Source organism: Tachypleus tridentatus, chromosome 9, assembly GCF_004210375.1.
Source record: "Tachypleus tridentatus isolate NWPU-2018 chromosome 9, ASM421037v1, whole genome shotgun sequence".
Taxonomy (NCBI): domain Eukaryota; kingdom Metazoa; phylum Arthropoda; class Merostomata; order Xiphosura; family Limulidae; genus Tachypleus; species Tachypleus tridentatus.
Window position 1 is genome coordinate 167107940 of NC_134833.1, and position 21335 is coordinate 167129274.

General features: G+C 34.6%; 1 protein-coding gene across 1 annotated transcript in view; it reads right to left on the reverse strand.

Annotated features, from left to right (window-relative positions):
- LOC143227571 (muscle-specific protein 300 kDa-like) overlaps positions 1-21335 on the reverse strand; it is a 314242-nt gene that overhangs the window by 137163 nt on the left and 155744 nt on the right. Inside the window, 10 exon segments of the mRNA XM_076459000.1 lie at positions 1417-1587; positions 3500-3664; positions 3886-4038; positions 12865-13013; positions 13193-13373; positions 14183-14241; positions 14244-14346; positions 15143-15264; positions 15267-15294; positions 20944-21270. Coding sequence (XP_076315115.1) covers positions 1417-1587; positions 3500-3664; positions 3886-4038; positions 12865-13013; positions 13193-13373; positions 14183-14241; positions 14244-14346; positions 15143-15264; positions 15267-15294; positions 20944-21270 — 1458 coding nt within the window.

Consider the following 21335-nt stretch of genomic DNA (forward strand, 5'->3'; position numbering starts at 1 on the left):
GTAAATAGATTGTATAATTGGTTTGTTAATAATGGTATTTATTTAAGTCCTGTATGTACTTATGTTATATTTAGAGATTAGTGTTCAGTCTTGGATTACTCACCTTACAGATCAGAAGGTGACTAAAATGGTACCCTGAATGGAAAGATTGTTATACAAGAACAGATTAATATTGTTTACACTCAAACTAGAAATGGGGGGATCTGATCACGATCTAGCTGTTTAAGATTCTTAAGGTAAGTTAACATTTTATTTACACTAAAAATGTATTTCTGATAAGTTCTTACCTCACCTGAAGCTCCAAGCATCATTAAAGTCTTTTAAATCCCATAAGTTTTGCATCATTTCAGAGCATATGTTGAATATGTGACTACCTTCAACCAATCACACTGTCCCATTAAGCTAATTCCCTTTACTATTATAACACAGTCCTCACTTTTGAAAATTAGGAGCAAACCAGAAATACTGGTGTATCATTGAGGAGGAAAAGTGGGTGAGGAGAGAAAACCACCTATCAAAAATACATTTTCAATAAAAACAATTCTAATTCTGAAAATATTCTTATTGAGTCTTACCCAAAACTAGAATCAAAAGTTGCAGAGGTGAAGGTGCATCAATATAGTAATAAAGTACAAAGTGACCACATGAGAAAAACAGACACACTAAAATATGACAAAAAAGCACACCTGTGAGGTATTGCACAACTTCTGGAACAGGTGTGCTCTTCTTCCCAAAATTAATACAGTAATACAAATTGCAAGGCACCAATGCATTCAGGAAAGAGATGTACAGCACTGAATCAGAGGAAAAGTGCTGTATAATTATGACTTGAAACAGTATGGTACAGACAAACATGGAATATCTATTATACAAGGGACAAGTGGCCCAAATAAGTATGTACCAAGTATAGTGCCTTGGGTTACACTGCATAATGTCAAATACAGTACATGTGGGCAAAGCATTCAGTGGAAATAACATACATGAGATATTGTAATGAATGAGTAGTCTACTGTTGTTAACCTCTTACTACCTTCAGACACTTTCAATACAACACTGACAGTAGTCTACTGTTGTTAACCTCTTACTACCTTCAGACACTTCAATACAACACTGACAGTAGTCTACTGTTGTTAACCTCCTACTACCTTCAGACACTTTCAATACAACACTGACAGTAGTCTACTGTTGTTAACCTCTTACTACCTTCAGACACTTCAATACAACACTAACAGTAGTCTACTGTTCTCAACCTCTTACTACCTTCAGACACTTTCAATACAACACTGACAGTAATCAACTGTTGTCAAACTGCCATTAATTTCAGAATTTTAACACAATATTGAGAGTATTCTATTGGTGACAACATAACACTGATTTTCACACTTAATAATAACTAATATTTGTTGTTAATCTCACCTTAGCTTCAGACACTTTCAACACTAGACAATCCCAAGCAGACTGGAGATCATGCATTTCAAGTGTGATGACATTTTTCCCTGTAGGATGTGTTGTGTGAATTGTTTTTTCTCCAGCACTTAAAGCACCATGGACAAGAGCTTGGCCTTCCTCTTGTTTTCTGGTAACTTCCTGCTAAAAGTTAAAACATACCGTAACCCAGAATCTTAACAACATTATAACAAAAGTGATACCTCAGTCAAGGCATTGAACTAAAAAAAAAACATGTTAGATAAATCATTTGTGAATGACATAACTAAACAAATAACTTTGTAATCCAGGACTGTAACATGCATTCTTTTAATAAAGTTCCATCATGTGCAAAACAAGTAGCTTCAAAATAAATAAAAGTAACCAGCTCTAGGAAACTACAAATATTTCAAAAGCTCTAACAAAATATCTAACATCATTACATTATAAGCTGGTGTATACCAACTAATCACATAAAGGAATCACAGTTCACAAAACTATAATCAGGCGAATACCAGCCAGACAGAATATGGAATCTCTATTCATGAAACTATAACCAGGTAAGGGCTAAATAGAAAGACTATGGAATTGCTAATCATGAAACTATTAGCAGATGCAGACAAACTAGACAGATTATGCAATTTCTATTCATGAAACTATTAGTCCAGATCAACTAACCAGACCATGGAATCTCTATTAATGAAATTACAAGCAGGTGTACAACAACTATCGATATTATGGAATCTTAGTTCCTAAAACTATAAACAGGGTGTAGTAATAAAGGTAGTTCAAATGTTCCACCTAATAATTACAAGCATACAGGGAGCAGAATACAATAGTTGGGTGGTAGCTAAAACTTAAAATATAGTAACTGAAGAATCTGGAACAAAAGACGTCACTGAAGCTACATTGCAACACCTTCTAAATAAAGAATACTGTCACAGAAGTTTGGCAGTGGCCACATGATAACACCATGTAAATAAAGAATACTGACAAAAGTTTGCCAGTAGCTACATTATAACACCTTGTAAACAAAGAATATTCACACAGAAGTTGGGTAGTAGCCACATTATAACACCTTGTACATAAAGAATATTGACACAGAAGTATGGTAGTGGCCACATTATAACACCTTGGACATAAACAATATTGACACAAAAGTTTGGTAGTGGCCACATAATAACACCTTGTACATAAAGAATATTGACACAGAAGTTTGGTAGTGGCCACATTATAACACCTCGGACATAAAGAATACTGGCACAGAAGTTTGGTACTAGCCGTATTATAACACCTTGTACATAACGAATATCATCACAGAAGTTTGGTAGTGGCCACATTATAACACCTCGGACATAAAGAATACTGGCACAGAAGTTTGGTACTAGCCGTATTATAACACCTTGTACATAACGAATATCATCACAGAAGTTTGGTAGTGGCCACATTATAACATCTTGTACATAAAAAATATCAAAACAGAAGTTTGGCAGTGGCCACATTATAACACCTTGCACATAAAGAATATTGACACAGAAGTTTGGTAGTGGCCACATTATAACATCTTGTACATAAAGAATACTGGCTCAGAAGTTTGGTAGTGGCAACATTATAACACCTTGTACATAAAGAATATCAAAACAGAAGTTTGGCAGTGGCCACATTATAACACCTTGCACATAAAGAATATTGACACAGAAGTTTGGTAGTGGCCACATTATAACACCTTGTGCATAAAGAATATTGACACAGAAGTTTGGTAGTGGCCACATTATAACACCTTGTACATAAAGAATAATGACACAGAAGTTTGGTAGTGGCCACATTATAACACCTCGGACATAAAGAATATCAAAACAGAAGTTTGGCAGTGGCCACATTATGACACCTTGTACATAAAGAATATCAAAACAGAAGTTTGGCAGTAGGTATAATAACACTGTAATTAAAGTGAAAGACTATAAAATAACACTTCAAATGCACAGGAAGTTATGATGATTATAATTGACTCTTGTACTGTTTTCCTTGATACAAGTAATATGTAATCAGATATTAACTACACTTATAAACATACCTTAATTTTGGCCAACTGAATCTCCACTGCTTCCCGACTCCCAGTAGGTATTCCACATTCTTCCAACAGTGCTGTCATCTTTTGTATCCAAAGTCTACTCTCATCTACTTTGTCTTTGTAGAGCTTGTGCTGATCCAGCTGTTGTTCCACTTTATTTAGGACATCCTACCATAAATCAATACACGAAAAACACAAGTACAGTCTTATGTGCTGACATATATTTGTAAGTATCACAAATATTGTAATAGGCCAAACATTAAATGAAATGGAAAGAAAACAAAACACTTTATGCACTCTTTAATAGCTAATCAAACACTTTTAAAATATTATACCCAATTATGTTGCTTACACCTACACTGTTCAAGAAATTTATTATAAATTCTGACCTTGCATAGGTTCAAAATGACTTGGTAGCGAGAGTTGAGAATGCTCAGTTGATTACGAATGTATGTATCAAGATGTGATGTCAAGAGTCCCTGAGCTGAGAGAGTTAATTTATCCACTGACTCCTTTCCTTTCTCCAATTCCTCCAACAAACCCTGTACAAAAGAACCATTTTTCTTCAACAAAGCATGTTACTTCTTCAATACCAATTCACCAAAAATCTTATTTTTATGTAATTTACAGATTAAAATACCTAATATTTTTAATTAAGTAATTAATTAAAAATTCATACTATACAATTTGTTTCTGTATAATGAATTTCTCAAATTGTTGGTCTATAACTGTCACCATAACTCTCACCTGATTTATCGTGTTATATAAAACAAAATCAAGAGGTGCAAGTATCAAAGTGTATTATTATTATAATCCAAAAACAATATTCGACAAACTTTTTGTATCTTAATTGCAGGTCTCACATCAAAGAAACCAAAATCAACAAATAAATCACACACTGCAATACTTAAGACCTCATATTAAACTAAACAAAACCAATAAATAAAAGACATTGTAATACTTAACATAATTTTTCTGCATTCCAGACCTGATTTTAAATAGTTTAAACTAATAAATAAAAGAGACATTGCAGTACTTAAAAATGATATTCTTGCCTTCTAAGCATGATTTTAAAATAAACAAAAATAACATAAAATAGGCCTTGTAACACTTGACAATGTTTCTTTTGTCTTCTAGGCCTGATTCTAAACTTAACTAACAAATTAAAGAGACACTGAAAATATTTATGCTTTCCCTGCTTTTAGGACTGACATTAAACTAAATTAAACAGACATTGCAACACTTATTAATATTTTCCTGCTTTCTAGGCCTGAATTCAAACCACAGAAAACTCCTTCTAGGCCTAACTTTAAAATAAACAAAACTGACACTTAAAACAGACACTGCAATATTTAAAATAGTTTCACAGTATTCTAAGCCTAATTCTAAACGAATGAAAAACTGACAAATACAAACAAACCTTGCAATATTTAAAACGGTTTTACAGTATTCTAGCCCAATGTTACACAAAAGAAAACTGACAAATACAAACAAACCTTGCAATATTTAAAATGGTTTCACAGTATTCTAGCCCAATGTTACACAAAAGAAAACTGACAAATACAAACAAATCTTGCAATATTTAAAATGGTTTTACAGTATTCTAGCCCAATGTTACACAAAAGAAAATTGACAATTAAAAATAAACTTTGCAATACTTAACAATATTTTTCTGCTTCTAGGCCTGATTTTAAACAAAATTAACATATAAAATAGACATTTAAATACTTAAAAACAAATAACTTTTCCAGGAATGACTTAACTGTACGAAAACCAACATACCAAATAGATTTTAAAATAATTAGCAATGATAATCAGTGATGTCGAGAAACCTGCTTGTTGAGAAATTTATATGCAAAAACGGCTCGTTTGGGTTGAGAAAATATTTTACATAGAAGAGCAAACAACGTTTCGACCTTCTATGTAAAATATTTTCTCAACCCAAACGAGCCGTTTTTGCATATAAATTAGCAATGATGTCCTTGTCTTCTATGCATGATTTTAAAATAAACGAAACTAACAAATAAAATCCAAAACAATTTAAAGGGACAAAAGGAAGCTTATTAGCTTAGCAAGAATATCCCTTCCAGCTCCCAGATATAACCACTTCTTACTTACTCATGTATTTATCTAATCTTTTCTTGAACTGAGTTAAATTTTCTGCCTCTGCCACCCTTGAAAGCAGCTCATTCCAATATTCAAACACCCTATGTTAAAAGTAATACTGTCTAAACTGCAAGCAACTCCTATGCTACCAAAATTTGAATTTATGACCCTTTTCCTATTGTTTTCACTGTTAACCCCTACAAAGCCTGATGGATCTATATTATTAATAACCTTAATAATTTTAAACACTTCAATTAAATGCCCTCTAACCCTTCTTCTCATCAAAGAAAACAAGTTTAGATAATTCAGTCTTTCCTCATAGAACAATCCCAACATTCTAGTGGCTCATCTCTGAATCTTCTCCAACAATTCAATGTCCTTCTTGAGGAATGTAGCACAAAACTGTACACAGTACACTGAATGAGGCCTTATAACAGGGGTGTGCAACATTTTTTTGTCGGTGGGCCATATAACCAACTTCATCAATCAAGCGGGGCCACTTAAAAAACAAGCTTATTCGTGTACATGCACAATAAATTAAAAAAATTCTCAAAATGGCAAGCAATAATATTTTATATTTTTGCATGAGTGATCATTTTAGTGCGACACTTGAAATTTAGAGTCCTTGCAGAGCTTGTCAATATCAGCTTTGACAGAAGTGGTTGCCACTCTTAACTGACTGGTCAAATGTTCATCAGTCAGCTGACTTCTACATTTGGTTTTGATGAGCTTCATTTTGGAGAAAAATTGCTCACAGCAGTAGGTGCTACCAAAAGGGAGGCAATTCTTTGTGCATGACGGGACAAATTGGGAAACTTTTCACGTACACAGAGTTTGTAAAGTCTAGCAAACTGTTTTCAGAAAATTTCCTTTTAGTGTCCATGTCAGCCTGCAGTTCAATGAGTTCCATTTGGCAATCATCAGGACTGTCTTCCACTGCCAAATCAAAAGGTTGAGCGAACAATTTCAATCTAATTTCAGTTTGTCTGAAATCTGGAAATCTGTTTGCAAACTCATCACGCAGCTTTTGTACACTGGTTCCATATTTGGTGCAATCCAGATTAGGAAATTCCAGTTTCCTGGTTGCAAGACATGTAAAATGGGTCAATATGGCTCTTCTCAACTGAACCTGGAAAAGTTCCAATTTCTTCTCAAAAGCACAAATATGCTCAAACAACTTATTCACAAGTTGACTTTTCCCTTGTAGTTTTAAGTTTAAATCAGACAGATGCTGTGTAATGTCTGTGAGGAATGCTAAGTCATTCAGCCAGTCCTCATTGCTCAAGAAGTCCACATTCTGGCGTTTGCTCTCCATGAAGAACTTAATCTCCTCTCGCAGATTCCAGAATCTCTTCAAAGTAGCAGCTCTACTAAGCCAACGTGCAGCAGAGAAGTACAAAACATCTGAATACTCACTGTCCAGCTCATCTAAAAAGTTTTAAATTGTCGATGATTTAATCCTCGTGTTGAATATAATTTACGCATTGGATGACATTTTTCATGACTTCTGCAAAATCCAGAACTTTGGTGCACAAGCTCTCTTGGTGAATAATGCAATGGCTTACAACTACGTCTTGTGCTCCAATTGCAGTTAGAAATTTCTTGGTGAATCCATTTGTCCTACCTGTCATGGAAGGAGCACCATCTGTTGTAACACCACATAATTTATAAGGATTCAGTTCAAACTTTTCTACAACCTTAAGCACTTGTTCACAAATATCCTGTCCTGTGGTTGTGGAGGAAAGGCTTGCCATATCTAAAAACTCTTGAAAACATCAAAGCCTGCAGTAACAGCTCTGATGAAAATGACAAGTTGGGATGTGTCATTGATATCAGTGCTTTCATGCAAAGCCAGACTGAAAGCTTCACACGAATTCAATCTCTCTTTCAAAGTTTCTTTGATGTCCTCTGAAAGATCTTTTGTCCTCATGTGAGACAGTAAAGCGGGAAAGGCTAGTTTGCTCCACCAAATATTTTTTCTCTGGACATGCATATTCTGTGAATATTGTTAAACAATTTTTAATAAATTCTCCATCACTGAAAGGCTTTCCCTTTTCTGCCATACATTCACAAAGCTTAAAACTCAGTTTTGTCACCAGTTCTGAATTTTTCTTGAAAGTGGTAAAAACACCTTGTTGCTTTTCAATGGATGTTTTTAAATGTTCAATTTTGTCCTTTCGTGCCTGACCAACAATTTCATCAAACTGGGAGGAGTGCTTAGTTGCGTAATGTCGCTTAATATTGTACTCTTTCATGACTGCAATTGTAGTTTGACAGACGAGGCAACAACTAGGGCCACACTAAATGGCTTGGCGGGCCGAGTTGTGGCCCGCGGGCCGCCTGTTGCACACCCCTGCCTTATAAGTAGTATATACAGTGAAACAATATCCCTTGTGTTGTATTCTGTATTTTTATGGATGCTACCCAAACTCCTACTAGCCTTGTTGATAGCTACAACACACTGTTTAGATGACTTAAGTGATATTTCTATCACAATACCAGGATATTTCTTTTAAACCACAATAGTGAATATATTTACATTTAAATTGTAAAAATTCTTGAATTGTGAAATCCTACATGTATTACCTTACATTTTGGATAAACATCATCTGTTATGTATTGACCCAACCCATCAAATTATCTAAATGCCCCTGTAAGTCTGTAGCATGTTTGATACAGCTAGTCATCTAATAAATCTTTATGTTATCTTTTAACTTCAAAGTTTTGTCAAACATTCCAGATCAATATAATTAATATAAATCAGAAACAACAGAGGACATAGCTCAGAGTCCTGAGTCACACCACTTGTAACTGTGACATAGTCAGATTTGTTTTCATTTTTGACTACTCTCTACTCTCCAGTCAGTTTTCTATCCAATTTAATAACATTTCTCTCACACCAACAGATTTAATTTTTGTGACAAGCCAATAGTGAAGCACCTTATCAAACACTTTCTGTAGCTCAAGGTAAACCATGTCACAAGCCATTTGTGAAGCACCTTACCAAACACTTTCTGTAGCTCAAGGTAAACCATGTCACAAGCCAATTGTGAAGCACCTTATCAAACACTTTCTAAAGCTCAAGGTAAACCATGTCACAAGCCAATTGTGAAGCACCTTATCAAACACTTTCTGTAGCTCAAGGTAAACCATGTCACAAGCCATTTGTGAAGCACCTTATCAAACACTTTGTGTAGCTCAAGGTAAACCATGTCACAAGCCATTTGTGAAGCACCTTATCACACACTTTCTAAAGCTCAAGGTAAACCATGTCACAAGCCATTTGTGAAGCACCTTATCAAATACTTTCTGTAGCTCAAGGTAAACCATGTCACAAGCCATTTGTGAAGCACCTTATCAAACACTTTCTGTAGCTCAAGGTAAACCATGTCACAAGCCATTTGTGAAGCACCTTATCAAACACTTTCTGTAGCTCAAGGTAAACCATGTCACAAGCCATTTGTGAAGCACCTTATCAAACACTTTCTGTAGCTCAAGGTAAACCATGTCACAAGTCATTTGTGAAGCACCTTATCAAACACTTTCTGTAGCTCAAGGTAAACCATGTCACAAGCCATTTGTGAAGCACCTTATCAAACACTTTCTGTAGCTCAAGGTAAACCATGTCACAAGTCATTTGTGAAGCACCTTATCAAACACTTTCTGTAGCTCAAGGTAAACCATGTCACAAGTCATTTGTGAAGCACCTTATCAAACACTTTCTGTAGCTCAAGGTAAACCATGTCACAAGCCATTTGTGAAGCACCTTATCAAACACTTTCTGTAGCTCAAGGTAAACCATGTCACAAGTCATTTGTGAAGCACCTTATCAAACACTTTCTGTAGCTCAAGGTAAACCATGTCACAAGCCATTTGTGAAGCACCTTATCAAACACTTTCTGTAGCTCAAGGTAAACCATGTCACAAGTCATTTGTGAAGCACCTTATCAAACACTTTCTGTAGCTCAAGGTAAACCATGTCACAAGTCATTTGTGAAGCACCTTATCAAACACTTTCTGTAGCTCAAGGTAAACCACGTTACAAGCCATTTGTGAAGCACCTTATCAAACACTTTCTGTAGCTCAAGGTAAACCATGTTACAAGCCATTTGTGAAGCACCTTATCAAACACTTTGTGTAGCTCAAGGTAAACCATGTCACAAGCCATTTGCAAAGCACCTTATCAAACACTTTCTGTAGCTCAAGGTAAACCATGTCACAAGCCATTTGTGAAGCACCTTATCAAACACTTTCTGTAGCTCAAGGTAAACCATGTCACAAGTCATTTGTGAAGCACCTTATCAAACACTTTCTGTAGCTCAAGGTAAACCATGTCACAAGCCAATTGTGAAGCACCTTATCAAACACTTTCTGTAGCTCAAGGTAAACCATGTCACAAGCCATTTGTGAAGCACCTTACCAAACACTTTCTGTAGCTCAAGGTAAACCATGTCACAAGCCATTTGTGAAGCACCTTATCAAACACTTTCTAAAGCTCAAGGTAAACCATGTCACAAGCCAATTGTGAAGCACCTTATCAAACACTTTCTGTAGCTCAAGGTAAACCATGTCACAAGCCATTTGTGAAGCACCTTATCAAACACTTTGTGTAGCTCAAGGTAAACCATGTCACAAGCCATTTGTGAAGCACCTTATCACACACTTTCTAAAGCTCAAGGTAAACCATGTCACAAGCCATTTGTGAAGCACCTTATCAAATACTTTCTGTAGCTCAAGGTAAACCATGTCACAAGCCATTTGTGAAGCACCTTATCAAACACTTTCTGTAGCTCAAGGTAAACCATGTCACAAGCCATTTGTGAAGCACCTTATCAAACACTTTCTGTAGCTCAAGGTAAACCATGTCACAAGCCATTTGTGAAGCACCTTATCAAACACTTTCTGTAGCTCAAGGTAAACCATGTCACAAGTCATTTGTGAAGCACCTTATCAAACACTTTCTGTAGCTCAAGGTAAACCATGTCACAAGCCATTTGTGAAGCACCTTATCAAACACTTTCTGTAGCTCAAGGTAAACCATGTCACAAGTCATTTGTGAAGCACCTTATCAAACACTTTCTGTAGCTCAAGGTAAACCATGTCACAAGTCATTTGTGAAGCACCTTATCAAACACTTTCTGTAGCTCAAGGTAAACCACGTTACAAGCCATTTGTGAAGCACCTTATCAAACACTTTCTGTAGCTCAAGGTAAACCATGTTACAAGCCATTTGTGAAGCACCTTATCAAACACTTTGTGTAGCTCAAGGTAAACCATGTCACAAGCCATTTGCAAAGCACCTTATCAAACACTTTCTGTAGCTCAAGGTAAACCATGTCACAAGCCATTTGTGAAGCACCTTATCAAACACTTTCTGTAGCTCAAGGTAAACCATGTCACAAGTCATTTGTGAAGCACCTTATCAAACACTTTCTGTAGCTCAAGGTAAACCATGTCACAAGCCATTTGTGAAGCACCTTATCAAACACTTTCTGTAGCTCAAGGTAAACCATGTCACAAGTCATTTGTGAAGCACCTTATCAAACACTTTCTAAAGCTCAAGGTAAACCATGTCACAAGCCATTTGTGAAGCACCTTATCACACACTTTCTAAAGCTCAAGGTAAACCATGTCACAAGCCATTTGTGAAGCACCTTATCAAACACTTTCTGTAGCTCAAGGTAAACCATGTCACAAGCCATTTGTGAAGCACCTTATCAAACACTTTCTGTAGCTCAAGGTAAACCATGTCACAAGCCATTTGTGAAGCACCTTATCAAACACTTTCTGTAGCTCAAGGTAAACCATGTCACAAGTCATTTGTGAAGCACCTTATCAAACACTTTCTGTAGCTCAAGGTAAACCATGTCACAAGCCATTTGTGAAGCACCTTATCAAACACTTTCTGTAGCTCAAGGTAAACCATGTCACAAGCCATTTGTGAAGCACCTTATCAAACACTTTCTGTAGCTCAAGGTAAACCATGTCACAAGTCATTTGTGAAGCACCTTATCAAACACTTTCTGTAGCTCAAGGTAAACCATGTCACAAGCCATTTGTGAAGCACCTTATCAAACACTTTCTGTAGCTCAAGGTAAACCATGTCACAAGCCATTTGTGAAGCACCTTATCAAACACTTTCTGAAGTTCAAGGTAAACCAAATCACCATATTTACTTTACCAACTCTTCTATTAACATCCTTAATGAACGTAATAAGATTTGTTAAACAAGACTTTCCCTCGGTGAAACCATGCTGGATCCTTGACACTGTATCAAACTGCTGTAAGCAACTCTGCAATACATCTTTAATCACAAACTGTAGAAAACATACACACACACCTAGACGAAAAGCAAAATCAACCAACAAAAGTAAATATATCTCACAAATCAAAAAATCACGAAACCATATACTGCTGCATACCATATATTCCTGACACCAGCAGAAAATAACCAACATTTGGCAAAACTAGTAACAAAATATGATATTCAGTTAATACCAAATTTATTCAAAACCAGGAACAAAACTAAAGTCTGTACTATTTAAATACAACACTGACAAACACCACACCAACATTATTTATAAAATACAATGTGACAACTGCCACAACTTCTATATTGGAGAAACATGTAGAAAAATAGAAACCAGATCTAAAGAACACAAAGAGTCACCTTCACACATTTTCGATCACTGCAAATCAAATAAACACAACATAACCAAACAAAACACCCAAATACTAAATTAATAAACAAACATAAACAAATGCAAAATTAAAGAAGCCTAACTTATACAACAACTCAAGCCCAAAATAAACCAATACAAAGGAACACTTTTATACCTATATTAATAAATATAATCAAACATCTAAGCATGCCCTCTAAATTTCTACACTCAATTACACAACCGCCTTCACATGTGGTCAGCTATTGGTCAGTTACACCTTTCTTTCTTTCTGAACCTGATGATGACCAAGAAGGTCAAAACATTATTTACTGCTCTACATTGAGTTTTCTCTACCAGCCGTTTTTACACACATATCTTTTATCACACTTTCTAAAATCTTGACAACTATTGATGTAAGACTAATTGGCCTATAATTGTCTGAACAATGTTTATCACCTCCTATAAATATTGGACTAACATTATCCAACTCCCAATCTTCTAATACTAGTTAATACCACTCAGTGACCTATAAACCTACCAGCTAATAGTTCACAAATATAATCCTTAAGTTTCTTTAAAATTCCACACAAAAAAACAGACCTTAGAATATTTAACCATGCCTTCCTTCTCTTCTAGGCTTGACTTCAAAGTAACTTTCTGGGTTTTGATGTCTGCTTCCATTAGCTGCAACCATTCACTTACTTTTTCATACTCATCTTTGAACTCATGGAGCTGTACACAGATACTCTCTGAAAAGTAAAAAGTGGTTGTCATTGTTGTTACAAGTTTTGCTAGAAGAAGCTCTTCATAAAATAAATATGCAAGAAACCCATTCAGTAAAGTAACAAAAATAATAAAACTTTTCAAAAACAGATTATTAAATGCATATTACTATGACTTTATAAGATGGCCGTGATACATTTCTCACCTAGTTTCTCCTTCATTTGTTCAATTTCAGTAAACAGGCTGTTAAAGTCATCTTTAAGGGCAGCTATTTCTGTTGCAATCAGAGTCTGACCAGCTTCAGAACTGGCTACTTTTGCCACTTCTCCACAATGATCCATATTGTCCACTTTCAATTGGCCTTGAGCTTTCTTGGTTAATAATTCCTGAAAGTACAATTTGTTAAGTTTTAAGGTGAATGAGTTCCAACAGTAATTCATTAGAAAATTAAAATTAACAGTTATTTAAATAAAGTGTACCACTTTCAATCTGTTTGCTGGAAAGTACAAAGCTACAGACTAGGGCCTTTTAATATGAAAAGTACCGTATATATCACATACAGTTGAATACATTAAATATTTTAGTTTGCTTGTTTTGGATATTTTCACAAATGTGCATAACCATTATCTGTGCCTGTCATCCACAATTTCAAAATTGAGACTAGAGTAAAGGCATTTTGTGAATAGTACTAACCACTAACTTTTGAGCTACTCTTGTCTGACTGAATAGTGACATTTATCAGACTTACAATGCACTCAGTGTGATTGGTATTTTTTTAGAAATAAAATGCAAACCATAGATTCCCATATTCTGAACTCTGTATATTAACAACTAACATAGGCATAGTCCAAATACTGTAATACAAAAAAGAACAACTATTGTTAACCACAGTTGCTGCAACTAGAGAAATTATGTAACATAATTATTCCACCTCAACTTCATCTGTGCATTTTTAAAAGTATTTCACTGATGTGAGGTTTAGGTTTAGTTTCATATGGTTAATTTTACTTTAAATTTTCTCTTGTTTTTTTGATTGATTCATTTATTGAGAAGTAATTTAGCAGTCTAGATACAAACTGTAATTGCCAATAATATTTTACTAAGAGGTGTAAAGTGCTGATATATTGAAAAAAGTTGAGCTTTAATATTAAAGCAGTTGTCTACAGTCATTCTTAAGAAAATTAATTACACTCACCTCTAGGGTTGACACACTTGTCTCAAGGCTGAGGCGATCACTGACTGAGCGAGTCATAGGGGAATCTTCTCTCGCAATCTCTTCATCCAAGATACTAAATCATCACAACTATTTTTAAATGATGAATGATCCTTGTAGTTCTGGTCATTCTGTAAGACTTGAGCCTGAAATTAAATGTTAAAAAGTGTATTAGTTTAAATGTTAAACAAGAATAAAGTGCTCTTTGTTGAACTATGTTAAAGTGAAGGTTTGTACTTAATAGTGAGGCCCTGGTTGGTGATACTTTAAGACTAACCGTAAGAATAAGAAATATTAAAATGTACTTATTTTAAACATCTTGATTTATTTATATCTGGTAATTTTCAGCTGTAAACGTTTTGGTAGAGTCATCATGCCAGACAAGGCCTAACATTAAAACTCTAAAATAGCCTTGAAATGTAGATTAATCATCGTAATTTTATCCAGACATACTACAAGAGGAAACACACTTTTAATTGTTTGTGTTCTTAAATACTTAGAGAATTGTTAGCGTTGTACCAGCCCTTGATCACCACAACCTGGGTAGCTTGCTACCTCTTTGTGTTTACAAACATTTCTTAAAATGATTCTGATATATTGATTGACTCCATTAACTATGTAGCCAGCCTTAAAATCCTTTTTAAAATTTGGAATGAAAGCTTGGATCATCTCACCTGTTTCTGTGCAGATAAAATAATCCTAGAAGATGACCCCTCAATGGAAGGCACATAGTAGGAAAAAATTACTTTTGTTGTTGTGCTACTCATATATATAGTAATATTATGTCCAAAATAAAGGAAACAGAGATACTAATACATTAGGATAAAACTTATTTTTAAATCTTTTGGGAGGTATGGCTTCCTTCTGCTCCTGAGATGAGTCTTCACGGTATGTTTGATGCATATTTCTAACTTTAATGTCAGATATTAGTGTCAAATTTACCTTCATATTTTCAGCAATAGCTTCAAACTGATGGACCAAGTCCATAGCTTCAGTTGTGTAGTGGCTGTGCTGACCATTGTCGATGAGTTCTAAGGTTTTAGTTTTCAGGTGATCCATCTCTATCGTTCATGTGTAATCTTATGTTCCAAGTTCTGAAACATATAAACAAACATTCTGTAACATCTAAACATGTTTGTGAACAATAGTTATGAAACATGAAAATGATACATCTCAAACATTTTCATCATAGTTTTGAAATAAGTAGGTAACAGTTCTAAAACATAAATACAAGTCCTCAAACATGTCATCAGTGATTCTGAAACACATTAATAATCCTTAAGAACCATGTAAGGAACAATTACAAAATATGTAAGGAACAGTTATGTAACATGTAATGAACAGTTATGAAATAAGTGAAGAACAGCTGTTAAATATGTGAAGAACAGTTATTAAATATGTGAACAACAGCTGTTAAATATGTGAGGAACAGTTATGAAATATCTGAGGAACAGTTATTAAATATGTGAAGAACAGTTATTAAATATGTGAAGAACAGTTATTAAATATGTGAAGAACAGTTATTAAATATGTGAAGAACAGCTGTTAAATATGTGAAGAACAGTTGTTAAATATGTGAAGAACAGTTATTAAATATGTGAGGAACAGCTGTTAAATATGTGAGGAACAGTTATGAAATATCTGAGAAACAGTTATTAAATATGTGAAGAACAGTTATGAAATATGTGAAGAACAGTTATGATATATGTCAATAACAATTCTGAAACATGTAAACAACGATTCTGAAACATGTAAACAACGATTCTGAAACATATAAGCAACGATTTTGAAACATATAAGCAACGATTTTGAAACATGTAAACAACAATTTTGAAACATGGCAACAATACTTCTGAGCCAGTGTAAGGAACAGTTACAATATATGTCAACAACAGTTATGAAACATAAACAAAGATTCTAAAACATGTCAACAATATTTCTGAGCCAGTGTAAGGAACAGTTACAATATATGTCAACAACAGTTATGAAACATATAAACAAAGATTCTGAAACATGTCAACAATACTTCTGAGCCAGTGTAAGGAACAGTAACAATATATGTGAACGACAGTTATGAAACACGTCAACAATACTTCTGAGCCAATGTAAGGAACAGTTACAATATATGTGAACAACAGTTATGAAATATGTAAACAAAGATTCTGAAACATGTCAACAATACTTCTGAGCCAATGTAAGGAACAGTTATGAAACATGTAAACAACGATTCTGAAACATACAAAAATCAGTTGTGAAGCATATAAATAAAAATAGTTAAATATGTAAACAATAGTTATCAAGTATGCCAACCATACTTCTGAAACATATATCGAATGAGAGACGAAACATTTATTCCTCTGGGTATGAACATTGCAAAACAAATATCTGAAATACTGTGACCTCTATGCTTTTACTCAAATTCAAAAACCACAAAACAGAATAAATTTTGAATGAAATTTTTATTTTACTTTTTATAAGTTTCCCCAAAAGATAAAACTTTCAGTGAAATATCAGTTTCACAAGAAATGATTGTTGTTCTATAATTATGACTTTATTCTTTATCAGTTTAATCAGGCTGAAATAGAACAAATCAAATTCATACATCATTATTAACCTATTAAAATGTAACAGTGGGCATATGTTATGTAATATTGTAAGTGGGAAAGTTACACTGTAAACAGGAATTAAGTATTCAATGAGTAAAGAGTACAGTCAGTGAGAAGGTTCTGCAAGTGGGAAAGTTACACTGTAAACAGGAATTAAGTATTCAATGAGTAAAGAGTACAGTCAGTGAGAAGGTTCTGCAAGTGGGAAAGTTACACTGTAAACAAGAGTTAAGTATTCAATGAGTAAAGAGTACAGTCAGTGAGAAGGTTCTGCAAGTGGGAAAGTTACACTGTAAACAGGAGTTAAGTATTTAATGAGTAAAGAGTACAGTCAGTGAGAAGGTTCTGAAAGTGGGAAAGTTACACTGTAAACAGGAGTTAAGTACTCAATTAGTAAAGAGTACAGTCAGTGAGAAGGTTCTGCAAGTGGGAAAGTTACACTGTAAACAGGAGTTAAATATTCAATGAGTAAAGAGTACAGTCAGTGAGAAGGTTCTGAAAGTGGGAAAGTTACACTGTAAACAGGAGTTACGTATTCAATGAGTAAAGAGTACAGTCAGTGAGAAGGTTCTGCAAGTGGGAAAGTACACTGTAAACAGGAATTAAGTATTCAATGAGTAAAGAGTACAGTCAGTGAGAATGTTCTGCAAGTGGGAAAGTTACACTGTAAACAGGAGTTAAGTATTCAATGAGTAAAGAGTACAGTCAGTGAGAAGGTTCTGCAAGTGGGAAAGTTACACTGTAAACAGGAATTAAGTATTCAATGAGTAAAGAGTACAGTCAGTGAGAAGGTTCTGCAAGTGGGAAAGTTACACTGTAAACAGGAATTAAGTATTCAATGAGTAAAGAGTACAGTCAGTGAGAAGGTTCTGCAAGTGGGAAAGTTACACTGTAAACAGGAGTTAAATATTCAATGAGTAAAGAGTACAGTCAGTGAGAAGGTTCTGCAAGTGGGAAAGTTACACTGTAAACAGGAGTTAAGTATTCAATGAGTAAAGAGTACAGTCAGTGAGAAGGTTCTGCAAGTGGGAAAGTTACACTGTAAACAGGAGTTAAATATTCAATGAGTAAAGAGTACAGTCAGTGAAAGGTTCTGCAAGTGGGAAAGTTACACTGTAAACAGGAGTTAAGTATTCAATGAGTAAAGAGTACAGTCAGTGAGAAGGTTCTGCAAGTGGGAAAGTTACACTGTAAACAGGAATTAAGTATTCAATGAGTAAAGAGTACAGTCAGTGAGAAGGTTCTGCAAGTGGGAAAGTTACACTGTAAACAGGAGTTAAATATTCAATGAGTAAAGAGTACAGTCAGTGAGTAGGTTCTGCAAGTGGGAAAGTTACACTGTAAACAGGAGTTAAGTATTCAATGAGTAAAGAGTACAGTCAGTGAGAAGGTTCTGCAAGTGGGAAAGTTACACTGTAAACAGGAATTAAGTATTCAATGAGTAAAGAGTACAGTCAGTGAGAAGGTTCTGCAAGTGGGAAAGTTACACTGTAAACAGGAGTTAAGTATTCAATGAGTAAAGAGTACAGTCAGTGAGAAGGTTCTGTAAGTGGGAAAGTTACACTGTAAACAGGAATTAAGTATTCAATGAGTAAAGAGTACAGTCAGTGAGAAGGTTCTGAAAGTGGGAAAGTTACACTGTAAACAGGAGTTAAGTATTCATTGAGTAAAGAGTACAGTCAGTGAGTAGGTTCTGCAAGTGGGAAAGTTACACTGTAAACAGGAATTAAGTATTCAATGAGTAAAGAGTACAGTCAGTTGGTTTAGTGTAAGAAAGATTATTTATTAAAAGTTAGTACATCCATTCTCTTACTTAGATTTGTTGAATTACATGTTTGCCTACTTATAAAAGGTAATTAAGTTAGGCATATCTCACAGCTTACGCTGAAACACTGCAACTGAAATCTGGCACTTGTACTGAAATGTTGTCTATGTACTTATGTCCACTACCATGAGTGAAGGTAGAGTGTAGCAAATGTGACAAAGAAACAAACCAATATGTTAGTGTTGACTTAATGCTGCATTATGTGATCAAAATGAACTAAAAAAACCATCCAATGGTAGAATATGCAACAACAACATACATATAAAGACAGCAAAATTTCCAATAATTGTGAATCATTTTACATATCCATAAAGCTACTTAACTACACCAACTTTAGTCACCTGAAACATTAGTAAACTATTGTACCTTTGATGTTATAACTAACATTAATAGATGGTACATAGCATACCATATCTACTCTGCAGTCACCTGAAACATTAGTAAACTATTGTACCTTTGGTGTTATAACTAACATTAATAGATGGTACATAGCATACCATATCTACTCTGCAGTTACCTGAAACATTAGTAAACTATTGTACCTTTGATGTTATAACTAACATTAATAGATGGTACATAGCATACCATATCTACTCTGCAGTTACCTGAAACATTAGTAAACTATTGTACCTTTGGTGTTATAACTAACATTAATAGATGGTACATAGCATACCATATCTACTCTGCAGTCACCTGAAACATTAGTAAACTATTGTACCTTTGATGTTATAACTAACATTAATAGATGGTACATAGCATACCATATCTACTCTGCAGTTACCTGAAACATTAGTAAACTATTGTACCTTTGGTGTTATAACTAACATTAATAGATGGTACATAGCATACCATATCTACTCTGCAGTTACCTGAAACATCACTCAACTATTGTAATTTGGAGAGTTGTACCTTTGATGTTATAACTAACATTAATAGATGGTACATAGCATACCATATCTACTCTGCAGTTACCTGAAACATCACTCAACTATTGTAATTTGGAGAGTTGTACCTTTGGTGTTATAACTAACATTAATAGATGGTACATAGCATACCATATCTACTCTGCAGTTACCTGAAACATTAGTAAACTATTGTACCTTTGGTGTTATAACTAACATTAATAGATGGTACATAGCATACCATATCTACTCTGCAGTTACCTGAAACATCACTCAACTATTGTAATTTGGAGAGTTGTACCTTTGGTGTTATAACTAACATTAATAGATGGTACATAGCATACCATATCTACTCTGCAGTTACCTGAAACATCACTCAACTATTGTAATTTGGAGAGTTACATTTTGATCAGTAAATAACTTCATGTTACATTGCCTACAATACCTAATCCTGAGATGTCTGGGGGGTTCCAGGGCAGAGAGAAGATCATGGCTGATGATACTATTGAAGAGAAGAAGCAAGGGGACAAACATTCGACAAACTGCAATGTTACAAACTGTCCTTGATTACAATCACTTAGTGGATGGGAGATGTAGGTTAAAGTGCTGTAGAATTTGTTGTAGAGGGAAATGAAAGTAACTTGAGAAAACCAACTTTCACAAGACAACCACTAAATATTCTATCTTATCTTCTGTGGCCATTAGAAATTATTAGTTATGTATATTGAATTGAATTTTGAACTTACACCAGAAACTGTTTTACATGTCTAGTGCATTTTGGAAGCAAGAAACATGGTGTACAGGGATGCTGTCCAAGTTTGGTTGTTAAAGTGTTTCTTGTTTCTGCTGAATATCAATATTTGTGGACTAGTACTTTTAGTCTGTCCTAGAGAAAGGGTATATTACTAATCTGTCCTAGAGAAAGGGTATATTACTAATCTGTCCTAGAGAAAGGGTATATTACTAATCTGTCCTAGAGAAAGGGTATATTACTAATCTGTCCTAGAGAAAGGGTATATTACTAGTCTGTCCTAGAGAAAGGGTATATTACTAATCTGTCCTAGAGAAAGGGTATATTACTAGTCTGTCCTAGAGAAAGGGTATATTACTAATCTGTCCTAGAGAAAGGGTATATTACTAACTTTGTGTATACAAGTAATCAGGGTACATTTGACAATCCTAGATTGCTGGAGTTGTAATGAGTTGGCAATATTTTGGAGAATGTTTAGGTAATTTGTGGGCCATATTCTCTTTGAGGATATGTGTACATTCATAGACTTTTAGAAAACTTTACATCCTTTATTCTTTCCTTTTACAAGTTCTAAATTGTTGATTCTTTTGTTATTGGAATCAGTGATATATTCAAATTGGTTGCATATAAGGTTGTACTATCATGCTATTAATCAATACCTTCATTTTATCAAGCTGGGCCTTCTTTTCTGAAAGTGTAGCTTGAAGCTGCTGTCCCTCCATCAGGGTGTTTTCCATCTGACTGACCACTTTTGATGCTTGTTTAATCATTACTAGGAAACTAGACCACAAGTACAGAGCATCTTCCAGCATAGACTTGGTAGCCGTCAACTTTGTCAGAAGATTACTTCTATTCTCTTGAAGAGTCTGAACGGCTTCATTAATTGGCTGATGTCCAACAGGAAGTGTTTCGGTCAGGACAATTTGAGCCAACTCTGCAACTGATTGGATCTTCCCAACTAGTTCCTCTTTATTATTGATTAATTCCTTAGAGTGATAAGAAATAATTACTGATGGTATATTAGAAAAAAAAATTGTAACCACTGTTTTGC